The 15,514-nt window shown below is 50.3% G+C and overlaps 1 protein-coding gene across 2 annotated transcripts in view; it reads right to left on the bottom strand.

The window, feature by feature from the left end:
* LOC105491406 (myosin IXB) overlaps nt 1-15,514 on the bottom strand; it is a 138,687-nt gene that overhangs the window by 49,275 nt on the left and 73,898 nt on the right. For both annotated transcript variants that reach the window (XM_071087774.1, XM_071087775.1), the window contains exons 4-10: nt 13,129-13,191; nt 11,793-11,892; nt 11,444-11,544; nt 8,811-8,940; nt 6,212-6,301; nt 2,929-3,045; nt 2,278-2,412 (exon numbers count right to left, since the gene is read on the bottom strand). In XM_071087774.1, coding sequence (XP_070943875.1) covers nt 2,278-2,412; nt 2,929-3,045; nt 6,212-6,301; nt 8,811-8,940; nt 11,444-11,544; nt 11,793-11,892; nt 13,129-13,191 — 736 coding nt within the window. The remainder of the gene's footprint in view (nt 1-2,277; nt 2,413-2,928; nt 3,046-6,211; nt 6,302-8,810; nt 8,941-11,443; nt 11,545-11,792; nt 11,893-13,128; nt 13,192-15,514) is intronic.

Genomic DNA, 15,514 nt, shown 5'->3' with positions numbered 1-15,514 from the left:
AAGTAAAAGAATAGGTGAAATTAATTTTTTTTTTTTTTTGAGACAGGGTCTCGTTCTGTCACCCAGGCTGGAGTACAGTGGCACAACTGTAGCTCATTGCGGCCTCGACCTCCTGGGCTCAAGTAATCCTCCCACCTCAGCCTCCTCAGTAGCTACAGATATGTGCCTCTGTGTATAGCTCAAAATTAACTTTAATAATACACTGAATTTAACCCCGTACATCTAAAATGTGATCACGTTAACGTGTAATTGACATAAAAAATGACTGAGAGGCCAATGTGGGAGGATCACTTGAGGCCACGAGTTCAGGACCAGCCTGGGCAACATAGCAAGACCCTGTCTCTACAAAAAATAAAACCAAAAAACCAGCTGGGTGTGGTGGCGTGCAACTATAGTCTCAGCTACTCGGGAGGCTGTGGTGGTAGGATCATCTAAACCTCAGTGTTCAAGGCTGCAGTGAGCTACTGAGACAGTGTATGTTCTTTTTTCTCACACGCTAAGTCTTCACAATTTAGTGTGTGTGTCACCCTTCCTGCACAACTTAATTCTGACCAGCTACACTCCTAATGATTCACTGCCAAAAAGCTTAATAGAAAAATCAGCTGGATATTTACATAAGCCTGCCAGTTTCATTTTCCCATCAGAATCATCAATGTGAAGGAGAAGACATGAATAAGGATGGCTGACTATTTAGCTGTGAAAAGACACGTCAGGGCCGGGCGCGGTGCCTCACTCCTGTAATCCCAGCACTTTGGGAGGCCAAGGTGGGCAGATCGCCCGAAATCAGGAGTTTGAGACCAGCCTGGCCAGCAGGGTGAAACCCCATCGCTACTAAAAACACAAAAAAATTAGCCGGGCATGGTGGCACGTGCCTGTAGTCCCAGCTACTTGGGAGGCTGAGGCAGGAGAATTGCTTGAACCAGGGAGGCACAGGTTGCAGTGAGCCAAGATCGTGCCACTGCACTCCAGCCTGGGCGACAAGAGACAGACTCCATCTCAAAAAAAAAAAAAAAAAAAAAGACACATCAGATAGGTTATCAATGTCTTTGAGCTAAGCAAATCCTTAAAAGGCAGCCCAGTTTCTCTCTCATCAAAAAGATTTTCTGTTTGGACAGAGAAGCCCCCAAATGAACTATGGCTCAAAACATCCCTGACATTTGCCTCATCCCAGGCTGGGTGGGTTTTCTTAAATTTTCCTTCTGACTGAGAAAAATTCTGCAGCAAGTTCACCAACGATCTGGGCCTCCAGGGAGATTCCAGTTCTAGCTCATTCTATTTTCCCTTTGGGCTGGGTGTGCAACAACATGGTATTTCCTTATAAAATGCTGCAGCTGTTATGGAAAACAGTATGGTGGTTCTTCAAAAAAATTAAAAACAGAATTACCATAGGATCCAGCAAGTCCACTTCTGGGTATATACCCGAAAGAATTGAAAGCAGTGTCTTGAAGAGATATTTGCACACCCATGTTCAAAAAAGCATTATGCACAATAGCAAAAGCTGGAAGCAACCCAAGTGTCTACTGAAGGATGGATGAACAAAATGTGGTACATCCAGAAAATGGAATATTACTCAGCCTTGAAAAAGAAGGAAATTCTGACACATGCTACCATGTGGATGACCCATGAGGACTTTATACTATGTGAAATAAGCTGATCACAAAAACACAAATAATGTCTGATTTCGCTTACATGAGGCACTTAGTAAAAAATGACAGAGACACAAAGTAGAATGGGCCAGGCATGGTGGCTCACAACTGTAATCCCAAGTACTTTGGGAGACCGAGGTGGGCAGATTGCTTGTGCTCAGGAGTTCGAGACTAGCCTAGGCAACATGGCAAAACCTTGTCTCTACAAAAAATACAAAAATTAGCCAGGCATGGTGGTGTACACCTGTGGTTTCAGCTACTTGGGAGGCCGAGGAAGGAGGATCACTTGAGCCTAGGAGTTTGAGGCTGCAGTAAGCTATGATTATACCACTCTAGCTGGGTGACAGAGCAAGACCCTGTCTCAAAAAAAAAAAAAAAAAAAAAAGTGGAATGGTGAGTTCAGGGCTTGCAGGAGAGGGAATGGGGAATGAGTATTTCATGGGGACAGAGTCTCAGTTTGGCAAAATGAAAGAGTTCTGGAGATATATGGTGGTGGTGTTTGCATAACTGCGAATGTGTGAATGCACTTACCGCCGCTGAACTGAACATTTACAAATGGTTAAGATGGTAAATTTCACGTGATGTCTGGTTTACCAAGTTCAAAAAATTGACAAAAAAGCCCTTTCCGCACCTGCTCCAGCTTGAAGATGTGCTGGTTGAAGTAATACTGTAGCTGCTCATTGGCGTAGTTGATACAGAACTGCTCGAAGCTGTTCCTCTCGAAGTCTTCAAATCCGAAGATGTCCAGGACCCCGATGGACAGGCACTGGGAGAGACAGAGAAAATGGTCACTGCCCGCAGGTGCCCCCCGTGGGAGCCAGCCTTCATGAGAGGGGCTGGCTCTACAGGCTGTGACCTGTTAGGTCCTGAGTCCCCGCTGCTTGGCAGAACACTTTGCCATTACCAGCATGGAATCCATACTTTTTTTTTTGAGGCAGGGTCTTGCTCTGTTGCCCAGGTTGGAGTGCAGTGGCGCCACCACAGCTCACTGCAGCCTTGACCTCCTGGGCTCAAGCAATCCTTCTGCCTCAGCCTCCTGAGTAGCTGGGACCACAGGTGCATGTCAGAATCTGTCGTTTTTGAATAAGGGGCCCTGTTTTCATTCTGCCCTGGGCCTGAATTTTGTAGCCTGTCCTGTTTCCTGGTCCTGCCTGTTGGGGGAAACAGCCTCTTGACTACAGATGCCTCGGCTCCGGATGTTCTAGGTTGCCCACCAAGGATGTTGGTAGTGAGGATGTGGCCTCCCCTGACCTAGCTTGAGGGAGGAAATGGGGGCACTCACCGAGACTGCCTCTTCCACGTCCTTCTTGTTGAGGAGTGCGTGGTTGATCCGCAGCACAATCCAGTCGAACAGGGCGCTGTACAGAGACTTGGCCATGGAGTCGCGGGCAGTGATGGCCTATGGACACAGAGCGGGTGGCTCACCTCCAGCACGGCAGGCCCTGCACTGGAGTCTTGCTCTGTCGCCCCGGCTGGAGTGCAGTGGCACGATCTCGGCTCACTGCAGCCTCCACCTCCTGGGTCAAGCGATTCTCCTGTCTCAGCCTCCCAGGTAGCTGAGATTACAGGTACGCACCACCATACCTAGCTAATTTTTGTATTTTTACTAGAGACGGAGTTTCACTATGTTGGCCAGGCTGGTCTCAAACTCTGACCTTAGGTGATCCGCCTGCCTTGGCCTCCCAAAGTCCTGGGATTACAGGCATGAGCCACTGTGCCTGGCCAAGATTGCCCTTGGTATATATATTTTTTTGACATAGGGTCTCACTCTGTTGTCCAGGCTGAAGTGCACTAGTACAATCTTGGCTCACTGCAAACTCCACTTCCTGGGCTCAAGTGATCTTCCTGCCTCAGCCTCCTGTGTAGCTCAGGCTACAGGTGCACACCACACCTGGTTAATTTTTACTTTTTTTTTTTTTGAGGTGGAGTCTTTTTTTTTTTTCTTTTTTTTGAGACGGAGTCTCGCTCTGTCGCCCAGGCTGGAGTGCAGTGGCCAGATCTCAGCTCACTGCAAGCTCCGCCTCCCGGGTTCCCGTCATTCTCCTGCCTCAGCCTCCCGAGTAGCTGGGACCACAGGCGCCGCCACCTCGCCCGGCTAATTTTTTGTATTTTTTAGTAGAGACGGGGTTTCGCCGTGTTAGCCAGGATGGTCTCGATCTCCTGACCTTGTGATCCGCCCGTCTCGGCCTCCCAAAGTGCTGGGATTACAGGCTTGAGCCACCGCGCCCGGCTGAGGTGGAGTCTTGTTCTGTCACCCAGGCTGAAGTACAGTGACATAGTCTTGGCTCACTGCAACCTCTGCCTCCTGAGTTCAAGCGGTTCTCCAGCCTCAGCCTTCTGAGTAGCTGGGATTACAGGTACACACCAGCATGCCTGGCTAATTTTTGTACTTTTAGCAGAAAGGGGTTTCGCCATGTTGGCCAGGCTGGTCTCGAACTCATGGCCTCAAGTGATCTGCCCACCTCAGCCTCCAAAAGTGATGGGATTAGAGGCATGAGCCACCGTGCCTGGCCTTAATTTTTAATTTTATTGTGGAGACGGGGGTCTCACTATGTTGCCAAGGCTGGACTCGAACTCCTGGGCTCAAGCAATCCTTCTGCCTTGGCCTCCCTAAGTGTTGGGATTACAGGCGTGAGCCACTGCAACCAGCCAAGGTGGTCTCTGTCAATATGCAACTCATCCAACACACATCTTTCACCCTGTCCTGGAGGACGTGCCTGCACACTGAGGCTTTAACAGACCCAATGGCCTCTGGAATGGCCACGGAGGCCTTTCCATACACTCCTCAGAGCAACCAAAATTGCTTCTGAGTGAGGAACTTGGGCTCAGGGAGGGGGTGGGGCGTGCAATTGTGGTAGAACCAGCAAGGAGGGTCTAACTAACTTCAGGCCCCTTGTTCTTCCAGGGGCACCATGTGGCTATCACCATGTGCATCAAAGCTCTTTTGTGGCCGGGCGTGGTGGCTCATGCCTGTAATGCCAGTACTTTGAGAGCCAAGGCGGGTGGATACCCCGTCTCTACTAAAAATGCAAAAAAAAAAAAAAAAAAACAAACCAAGAAAAAAAACCAGTCTGGGCACAGTGGCTCAAGCCGGTAATCCCAGCATTTTGGGAGGCCGAGGCGGGTGGATCACCTGAGGTCAGGAGTTCAAGACCAGCCTGACCAGCATGGTGAAACCCTGTCTCTACTAAAAATACAAAATTAGCCGGGTGTGGTGGCACATGCCTGCAATCCCAGCTGCTCAGGAGGCTGAGGCAGGAGAATTGCTTGAACCCAGGAGGCGTAAGTTGCAGTAAGCCGAGATTGTGCCATCGCACCCCAGCCTGGGCAACAAGAGCGAAACTCTGTTTCAAAAATAAAATAAAAATAAAAATGCAAAAATAATTAGCCAGGCCTCGTGGTGCACACCTGTAATGCCAGCTACTCAGCAGGCTGAGGCATGAGAATCATTTGAATCTGGGAGGAGGAGGGTGTAGTGAGCCGAGATAGTCCCACTGCACTCCAGCCTGGGCGAGAGTGAGACGTTATCTCAAAAAAAAAAAAAAAAGCTCTTAAGGTCCAATCTATATAGAATAAATTGTCTTTTTTTTTTCCACATATTCAGGTCGCAACTCTGACAGATGTATTCACCGGCAGACAAGATCTAGAATGTGTCCCCTTCGTTTTGTATTTCTTGGGTGTCAAGGAAATGGAGCCACACAGAATGCAGCCCCTGTCGGGCACCTTTGGCTCTGCGTGGAGCCTCTCAGGGCACCAGTGCTGCTCGGGTCTTGGGTGATGTGCAGCAACTTCCTGGCAACATCACGTGGTGCCCTGGACCCATGTAGGCTCAGAATGTCCCCGGTGCCTGTTTGAAATGTCACAGCAGCTTCCCATTGGGTGAGGGGCTAAAAATCCCTATTGTGACTAGGTACTTTCCTATTGTTAAACAAGCTGCAAGTGATCCTGCTCTTGAGATGTAAAAATGCAAGAGAAATACAGCACAGAGAAAACATCCAGGCTGGGGCAAAGACCAGAGGGAGGCACCTTAACAAGGTTTAGAGTCACAGGCTTGAGACTTATAGGCTGGGAGTTACATAAGGGTAGTCAGTGTCATGTTCCGGAGTCCAGGGATGGGCAAATTTTTTTCTGGAAGGGACCAGGGAGTCATTATTTTTGGCTCTGGGGCCTGATGTTCTCTGTCGCAACTGCTCTGCTTAGCTGCTATGGCCCCAAAGCAGTCTTAGGTGGTATGTAAATGAATGAGTATGGCCATGTGCCAATAAAACTTTATTAGCAAAACCAGGTGGAAGGCTGGATCTGGCCAACTATTGCTGGTGAGAATCAGCACGCACACGGAACATATAGAAACACAGATATGAATGCATGTGGCTCAAGTTCTGGCCTGAGGGCCATGGTTTGTGTCCCAGGCTGGCCTGAACTCACATGACAATCAGAGGCACTGCCTGGGTTCCATTCTAGCATTTCAGGGACAGGAACGGCCCACTCACGCCAGCTCTTTCCAAAGACCATTCCCGCTTGGGTTTTGGGGTCTGGCACTCTGTGAGTGCCTGGGCAGCGCTCACCTCGCTGAGGCTGTAGGGAAGGATGAGCTTGTCGTTGACGGTCACCGTTTTTCTTTTGGTCAGAACCTCCACCAAGATTTCTCGCTTTACCTGTTTGGAGGTCAAGGAGAGGGAGAAGGAAAAGGGAGATGGAGGGCGTATCAGGCATGTCCTGGTGTCACTGAGGCAAGGCCCGGGGCCAGAGGCAGCTGGGAGACGGACCCTCAGCAGCCAGGCCTGGAAGTGGGCCCTGAAGCCTGCCCATCCACCCACGATGTGCTGTTTTTTTTTTTTTTTTTTTTTTTTTGAGACGGAGTCTCGCTGTGTCACCCAGGCTGGAGTGCAGTGGCGCGATCTCGGCTCACTGCAAGCTCCGCCTCCCGGGTTTACGCCATTCTCCTGCCTCAGCCTCCCGAGTAGCTGGGACTACAGGCGCCCGCCACCACGCCCGGCTAGTTTTTTGTATTTTTAGTAGAGACGGGGTTTCACCATGTTAGCCAGGATGGTCTCGATCTCCTGACTTCGTGATCCACCCGCCTCGGCCTCCCAAAGTGCTGGGATTACAGGCTTGAGCCACAGCGCCCGGCCTGTTTTTTTTTTTATTTTGAGACAGAGTCTCACTCTATCGCCCAGGCTGCAGTACAGTGGTGTGATCCTGGCTCACTGCAACCTCCGCCTCCCGGGTTCAAGCGATTCTCCTGCCTCAGTCTCCCCAGTAGCTGAGGTTACAGGCGCCTGCCACCATGCCCAGCTAATTTTTGTATTTTTTGTAGAGATGGGGTTTCTCCATGTTGGCCAGGTTGGTCTTGAACTCCTGACCTCAGGTGATCCGCCTGCCTGGGCCTCCCAAAGTGTTGGGATTACAGGCATGAGCCACTGCGCCTGGCCTGCGATGTTGTTTTATACTTGGCAGGTTTCAGAATTCCCACATAGCATGGGCTTGCTGGATGCTCACCCCGTGGCACACACAGGCCTTATGTGAGTGTGAGCCATGGGTCCAGGTGGCGCCCGGTGACCAGCACTCACTGCTTTGCCTGTTGGAGCTGGTGGCTCCCATCCATTGCACAGGGGCTGGGCTTAGACTTTACCCAGACAGCCGACATGCTCATCCCTCCCCCAACTGCCAAGCTACCTGAGCTGGTGGTCTCTGCCCACCAGCAGCAAGAGTGGGGAATAAGCGGGGGCCTTCTCTCTCTCTTTTTTTTTTTTTACATGGAGTCTTGCTCTGTCGCCCAGGCTGGAGTGCAGTGGCGCAATCTTGGCTCACTGCAACTTCTGCTTCCCGAGTTCAAGTGATTCTCCTGTCTCAGCCCCCTGAATAGCTGGGACTACGGTGTGCGCCACCATGCCCAATTAATTTTTGTATTTTTAGTAGAGATAGGGTTTCTCCATACTGGTCAGGTTTTGGGGCCTGATGTTCTCAAACTGGTCTCGAAGTCCTGACCTCAGATAATCCACCTGCCTCAGCCTCCCAAAGTGCTGGGATTACAGGCGTGAGCCATCGTGCCCGGCTGGCAGGGGCTTTCTCTGAATATCCCAGCAGATGCTCACATATCCCCAAGAACTCAACAGAAGCTGGGGCTCCTGTACCAAGAATGGAACGCTAAGCATAAATGGATTAAAACACAAAAGACTGGGGTAGGGTTCCTCGGCCTCACTGCCTTTTGCACTTGGGGCTGGATAATTCTCTGCCGGGGGGGGAGCTGTCCTGTGCACTGCAGGGTGTTGAGCAGCATCCATGGCCTCTACCTAGCAGATGCCAGGAGCAACCCAGAGTATGGCAACCAGAAAGGTCTCCAGACATTGCCCAGTGTGTCCTGGGGGCACAACTGCCCCTGGCTGAGAACCAGTGGAGGAGGAAGGGATGGCAGGTCCAATGAGAAAATGATCAAACCGGAAGTTTTTGTTTTTTAAGAGATGGGGCCTTACCCTGTCACTCACCCCAGCTGGAGTGCAGTGGCGCGATCACAGCTCACTGCAGCAATGAACTCCTAGGCTCAAGTAATCTTCCTGCCTTGGCCCCCTGGGTAGCTGGGATTACAGGAGCACACCATCAACACCTGCACACAGCCCCAAGCTATAGTTTTTTTCTTTCTTTGAGACAGAGTGTTGCTCTGTCGCCCAGACTGGAGTGCAGTGGCACAATCTTGGCTCACTGCAGCCTCTGCCTCCCAAGTTCAAGTGATTCTCGTGCCTCTGCCTCCCGAGTACCTTAGACTAGAGGCACGTACCACCATGCCTGGCTAATTTCTTTTTGTATTTTTAGTAGACATGGGGTTTCACCATGTTAGCCAATCTGGTTTTGAACTCCCAACCTCAGGTGATCCTCCCACCTCGGCCTCCCAAAGGGCTGGGACTACAGGTGTGAGCCATCGCACCTGGCCCCTGAGCTGTAGTTTCAGAGAGGCTTTCACTTGAGGGTGGGAGGAGGAGATGCCCCCGTCCACAGAGCTCATCAGAAATGAGGAAGCAACACTGTAGAGATGAGAGCGGAAGACGTAAGGTCCTGGTTGATGAAACCTCAGCCTACGTAGGAAGTTCTGGGTACGGTCCCTCGTATTGAGAGATAGCCAGCGGCCCTGAGTCAGGCCTGAGGAGGGACAGAGATGGTGATCAGTACCTTCAGAAGCTGCGACAGGGTGTCCAGCACCTCGGGCGGCCCGACCTCCAACCCTTCCTCTCGGCCTGTAGCTCTCTTCTTGTAAGTGACGTTGCCTAGGTACAGGATGGCCGAGAGGACGGCAAAAATCCTGGGAAAGAAAAGGCACTCACATTTGGGCAGTTTCTACATTCCTAAGACATCAGATTCTTCCAGGGAACTGGGCTGAATCCATAAAACCAGCAAATTTTGTTCAGAACGCATGAAGTTGGAAAAATATCTAAGGCCTCTGTTGAAGACTGCCTCTGTGGAATGTGACTTTGCAGACAGTTACCTTTTTCCTGAGATTTGATCTGGCTCTGTCGCCCAGGCTGGAGTGCAGTGACACAATCATAGCTCACTGTAACCTCCAACTCCTGGGCTCAAGTGATTCTACTGCCTCAGCCTCCTGAGTAGCTGGTACTACAGGCCACCACATTTGGCTAATTTAAAAACATATTTTTAAAGGGATGGAGTCTTGCTATGTTGCCCAGGCTGGTCTCAAACTCCTGGTCTCAAGTGATCCTCTTGCCTTGGCCTCCTGAATACCTGGGATTATTGGCATGAGTCACTGCACCTGGCTAGACAGCTATTTTCTCTTTTTATGAAACAGGGTCTCACTCTTGTCACCCAGGCCGGAGTGCAGTGGCACAATCATGGCTCACTGCAGCCTCAACCTCCCTTGGCTCAGGTGAGCCTCCTACCTTAGCCTCTTGGGTAGCTGGGACTATAGGTTTGCACCACCATGCCTGGCTACTGAAACTGTTTTTAAAAAAAAAAAAAATGTGTACAGATCCCTCTAACTAGCCTCCAGACCAAGAAATAGAACATTCCAAGTCTTGGATCCTGGAGCCCCCCAACCCCAGAGGAACCACTGTCCTGACGTCTAATGCTGTCTGTGAACTTGATGGGATGTCTGGCCAGTCACTGGCTATATTGTCCAGGCTGGAGTCCACTGGCTATTCAGAGGTGCTATCTTTTTTTTTTTTTTTTTTTTTTGAGACAGAGTCTTGCTCTGTCGCCCAGGCTGGAGTGCATTGGCACAATCTTGGCTCATGGCTGCCTCTGCCTCCCGTGTTTAAGTGATTCTCGTCCCTCAGCCTCCTGAGTAGCTGGGATTACAGGCGTGCACCATCATGCCTGGCAAATTTTTCATATTTTTAGTAGAGATGGAGTTCCGCCATGTTGCCCAGGCTGGCCTTGAACTCCTGAGCTTAGGCAATCCACCTGCCACGGCCTCCCAAAGTGTTGGGATTACAGGCGTGAGCCACTGCGCCCAGGCCAGAGGTGCCATCTTAGCTCATTGTAGCTGTGAACTCCTGGGCTCAAGTGATCCTCCTACCTCAGCCTTCCAAGTAGCTGGGACTACAGGTGTGTGCCACCATGCCTGGAAAATTAAAAAAAAAAAAAAAAAAAAAATAGATGGGGTCTTGCTATGTTACCCAGGTTGGTCCCAAACTCCTGGTCTCAAGCGATCTTCCTGCCTTGGCCTCCCAAATAGCTGGGATAACAGGCGTGAGCCACCACGCCTGGTTTAAAAAAATTTAAATTGCTGGGAGCGGTGGCTTGTGCTTGTAATTCCAGCACGCTGGGAGGCTTACACAGGTGGATGGCTTGAGCCCAGGAATTCAAAATTAGCCTGGGCAACATAAGGAAACGCTGTCTCTACAAAAAAATCGTCTGGGTGTGGTGGCACGCGCCTGTAGTCCCAGCTACTTGGGAGGCTGAGGTGGGAGGATCACCTGAACCAGGGGAGGTCAAGGCTGCAGTGAGCCATGATCTCACCACTTCACTCCAGCTTAGGTGAAAGAGTGAGACCCCACCTAAAAAAAAAAATAATTAAATTGTAGTAACATAAGCATAATATGAAATTCACTACCTTAACTTCTTTGATTTTTAGAGACAGGATCTTGCTCTGTTGCCTGGGTGAAATGAAGTGGCACAATCCTAGCTCACAGTCTTGAACTCCTGGCTTTAAGTGATCCCATTGCCTTGGCCGTCCAAAGCACTGTGATTACATGTGGGAACAACCGCACCCAGTATTCTTTAAACTATTTTTTGTTGAGACTGGGTCTCCCTTTGTCACCCAGAGTGGAGTGATTACTTCAGTGGCGTGATCGTGGCTCACTGCAGCCTCTTCCTCCCTGGCCCAAGTGATCCTCCCACCTCAGCGCCACAAGTAGCTGGGACCACACGTGTGTACTACCACGCCTGACTAATTTTATTTATTTTTTGTAGAGATGGGGTTTCACCATGTTGCCCAGGCTGGTCTTGAACTCCTGGGCCCATGTAATTCTCCACCTTGGCCTCCCAAAGTGCTGGGATTACAGGCGTGAGTGAGCCACCTGGCGCCTGGCCAAACCATTTTTAAGGGTACAGCTCGGCAGCGTTAAGTATGTTCACATTACCTTTAATTGGCATCGCCTGATGACCAATGGCTTGAGCCCCTTCTCATGTGCTCACTGCTATTGGGCCACACTTCCTATGGCGGCTCTGTTCAGGACACTGCCTGCCCGTTTTCACTGGGTTGCAGGTTAGACCTCAGAGTGACTGGTAAGGGACATGTGCGCCCCCTGTACGCTCTGAGGGACGGTCCCCGGGACCCGCACACTTACTGCTTCTTGGTGGCGGGGAGGAAGCCCACCATCTCCATGGCCTGCTTGAGCCTCTCAAAGTCATGCTTCAGGTCCTCCCCATCTTCAATCTTCAAGTTATGCTGGAAAACAAAGGCGTCGGTACTTTGGGCATTCCTGGGCCGGCGAGGGTGGCGTGCCAGAGTGATTTTGGCTGGAGCTAGCGGGGCAGGGCCCCAGGACCAAGGGAATGAATGGGTTCTTTTAATGTTGCCTTCTGGGAGCGGGTTTGGGGGCCAGGGCAGGCTGCCTCTGACTTCCTGGCTGTGCATAAACAGCTTGAAGCCGGGAACAGAGGTGGCGTTTGTGACTGGGGCTTGAGGCTGTTTACCTGGTTGAGGTAGAAATAATCTTCAGGCTGCTTGAGCTGAAATTCTCGGCGCTCTTCCTCGCTGACCCCGAGTAACAAATAATAAAACACGTGGTAGTTCCTACAGGTCAAAATTGGGAGGAACACAGTTGTTTTTGGAGGCCAAGCAATAGCTACTCTGCAAACCACTACTAACATGGCTTTGGAGAGCACACCTCAAATATGTACAAATTTAAAACAGTAAGTCAGTTCTTATGTCTTAAAAAAACAAAAAGAAACAAATGAGCATCTTGAGCAAATAGATTTCCGGAGGACTGGAGGTGGGTGGGTGTACATCTCACTAACTTGTCAACTGGAAATATTTCTTTTTTTTTTTTTTTGAGATAGGGTCTTGCTCTGTTGCTCGGACTGAAGTGCAATGGTGTGATCACAGCTCACTGTAGCCTCGACTGCCTGGGTTCAAGTGATCCTCCCAGGTCAGCCTCCTGAGTAGCTGGGACTACAGGTGTGTGTCACCATGCCCAGCTAATTTTTTTTTTTTTTTTTTTTGCAGAGATGGGATTTCGCCATGTTGACCAAGCTGGTCTGGAACTCCTGGGTTCATGTGATCCTCCCGCTTAGGCCTCCCAAAGTGTTGGGATTACAAGCGTTAGCCACTGCTACAGGCCTGTTTTTTTTTTTTTTTCTTAAAGAGACAAGGACTGTAGCTGGGCGTGGTGGTGCACGTCTGTAATCCCAGCTACTTGGGAGGCAGAGGCATGAGAATCGCTTGAATCCAGGAGGTGGAGGTTGCAATGAGCCGGGATGACACCACTGCACTCTAGACTGGGTGACAGAGCAAGACTCTGACTCAAACAAACAAACAAACCAAAACAAAAAACAAAAAACAAAAAAAACAAAACCCAACTAACCAAACAAAAACAAAGAGACAAGGATTTGCTCTATTGCCCAGGCTGAAGTGTGGTGTCTAGCTCACTGCAGCCTCAACCTCCTGGACTCACGTGATCCTCCCGCCTAGACCTCCCGAATAGTTAGAAGACTACAGGCACATGCTACCATGCCTAAGAAATGCTTCCAATCTAATTTTCTATATTTTGTGCAGACATCTGAGCACGTACTGGGGATAAAACCTCCAGGGAGGCACACAAAGGTGGCTTGGGAGGTATGAAAACAAAGTGTGAGGCCACAGGAGCAGGTCTGGGGAGAAGATGGATGGGCAGGCCCTGCTCCTGTGAGAGCCTCCACGGCCTCCCCGAGTTCTTCTGACCTCAGGACATTTGCTTTGCTTCTCTCCTCTGTAGGAAGAAACGCAGACATGACGTGGCATTCAGAGATTCCCGGGAAAACGTTCTCCTACCTCTCATCCTTCTCCTGAGACACCAGGCGAGACTTTTCAAGCAGATATTTCTCGACGACAGCTCTGTCATTAAGAGAAAAAGAGAAAGAATAAAACGTTACATTTTAGTATTGTGTTAATATTGAGGTGTTTTTTTTTTTTTTTTGAGATGGAGTCTCGCTCTGTCATTCAGGATGGAGTGCAATGGTACAATCTTGGCTCATTGCAACCTCTGCCTCCCGGGTTCAAGCGATTATGTTGCCTCAGCCCCCAGAGTGGTTGGAATTACAGGCGTGTGCCACCATACCCAGCTAATTTTTGTATTTTTAGTAGAGGTGGGGTTTTGCCGTGTTGGCCAGGCTGATCTCGAACTCTTGACCTATGTCAAGTGGTCTGCACACCTTGGCCTCCCAAAGTGCTGTGATTACAGGCATGAGCCACCACGCCTGGCCAATATTTGTTATTCACTGTCTTTTTTATTCTAGCCATCCTAGTGGGGGTGTAGTGGTATGTCGCTGTGGGCTTTTTTTTTTTTTGAGATGGAGTATCATTCTGTTGCCCAGGCTGGAGTGCAATGACGCGATTTTGGCTCACTGCAACCTCCACCTCCTGGGTTCAAGCAATTCTCCTGCCTCAGCCTTCCGAGTAGCTGGGATTACAGGCATGTGCCACCATGCCTGGCTAATTTTGTATTTTTAGAAGAGATGGGGTTTCTCCATGTTGGTCAGGCTGGTCTCGAACTCCTGACCTCAGGTGATCCACTTGCCTCAGCCTCCCAAAGTGCTGGAATTACGGGCATGAGCCACTGCAGCATTTGTTTTGAGGCAGGATCTTGCTCTGTTGTGCAGGCTGGAGTGCAGTAGCACAATAATGGCTCAATGCAGCCTTGTCCTCCTGGGCTCAAGTGATCTTCCCACCTCGGCCTCCCGAGTAGCTGGGACTACAGGCTAATTTTTGTAGTTTGGTAGAGACGGGGTTTCGTCATGTTGTCCAGGTTGGTCTATAACTCCTGGCCTCAAGTGATCTACCTGTCTCAGCCTCCTGAAGTGTTGGGATTACAGGCATGAGCCATGCATCTGGCCTGTCACTGTGGTTTGGATTTGCATTTCCGTGATGACCAATGATGCCGAACATCTTCTCACGTGCTGCCTGGCCATTCACAGGTCTTCTCTGATAAAGTATCCATTGATGTCTTTTGTGGTTTTCTTATTGGGGTGTTGGTCCTATTATTGAGCTATAAATGCTCTTTCTATATTCTAGATTCAAGTCCTTTCTTGGTTCTGATTTGCAGGTACCTTCTCTGGGTCTGGGGCTTCCTCTCCAATTTTGTCACAGTGTCCTTGGAAGCCCAGGGGTCTGTGATACCCATCAATACTTGGTTGTATCCATACGGTCTGGTGTTCTGCCGTTTGCCGATCATTTTCTTTTTCTTTTTTTTTAGACGGAGTTTTGCTCTTGTTGTCCAGGCTGGAGTGCAGTGGTGTGATCTCTGCTCACTGCAACCTCCGCCTCCGGGGTTCAAGCAATTCTCCTGCCTCAGCTTTCCAGTAGCTGGGATTACAGGTGCCCATCACCACGCCAAGTTAATTTTTGTATTTTTAGTAGAGACAGATTTCACCATGTTGGCCAGGCTGGTCTCGAACTCCTGAACTCAGGTGATCCACCCGCCTCGGCCTCCCAAAGTGCTGGGATTACAGGTGTGAGCCACTGCTCCTGGCCTTGCCAATCATTTTCTCTGTGCCAAGCAGTTAAGGTGTTTCCTCCAAATTAAATTCTCAGAGGTCCTTCAGGAGGCACCTGGCATCATGTGGGACCTTGAGTCTGAGGGTGCCAGCACAGGGACTAGGGTGTCTCTGCAGCCCCAAATATCTCTCGATGCTAAAAGTAGTGGCAGGGAATGTTTTTTCGAGGACAAATACGTTCTAGGCATCATTTGATATATTTCTCAGGGACTCCTCTCACACGCTGGGGCAGGCACGGTGGCTCCTGAGGAGTGGACAAGGAGCCGAGGCTTGGTGAGACTACGTGCTGCCCAGGGTCCTGTGGGAGGTGGGTGGCCTGGTGGGATCACTTCGCACCAGCTGGGGCTGGCTGAGTCTGGTGGGGCCGGTCTATCACGGGGTCCGCCATCACTAGAGATGTGAGCTCACTGGGGGCTCCAGATCACCCTCATCTGAGCTTATCCTGTTATGCAGGAGACACAGCTGGTGCCCAAGGGGTGGCAGGGCCAGGGTACAGCACAAGGTTCCTGATTCAGGGCCTGCTGAATGCCGCCTGCCTGTCTCTCCAGGACAGCAGTCTTTTTTTTTTTTTTTTTTTTTTTTTTTTGAGACAGAGTCTCACTCTGTCACCCAGGCTGCAGTGCAGTGGCATGATCTCGGCTCACTGCAACCTCTGCCTCCCATGT

Source organism: Macaca nemestrina, chromosome 20 (assembly GCF_043159975.1).
Source record: "Macaca nemestrina isolate mMacNem1 chromosome 20, mMacNem.hap1, whole genome shotgun sequence".
Lineage (NCBI taxonomy): Eukaryota > Metazoa > Chordata > Mammalia > Primates > Cercopithecidae > Macaca > Macaca nemestrina.
Note: the sequence above shows the minus strand (reverse complement) of the source record. Positions and strands in the feature narration are given on the sequence as shown.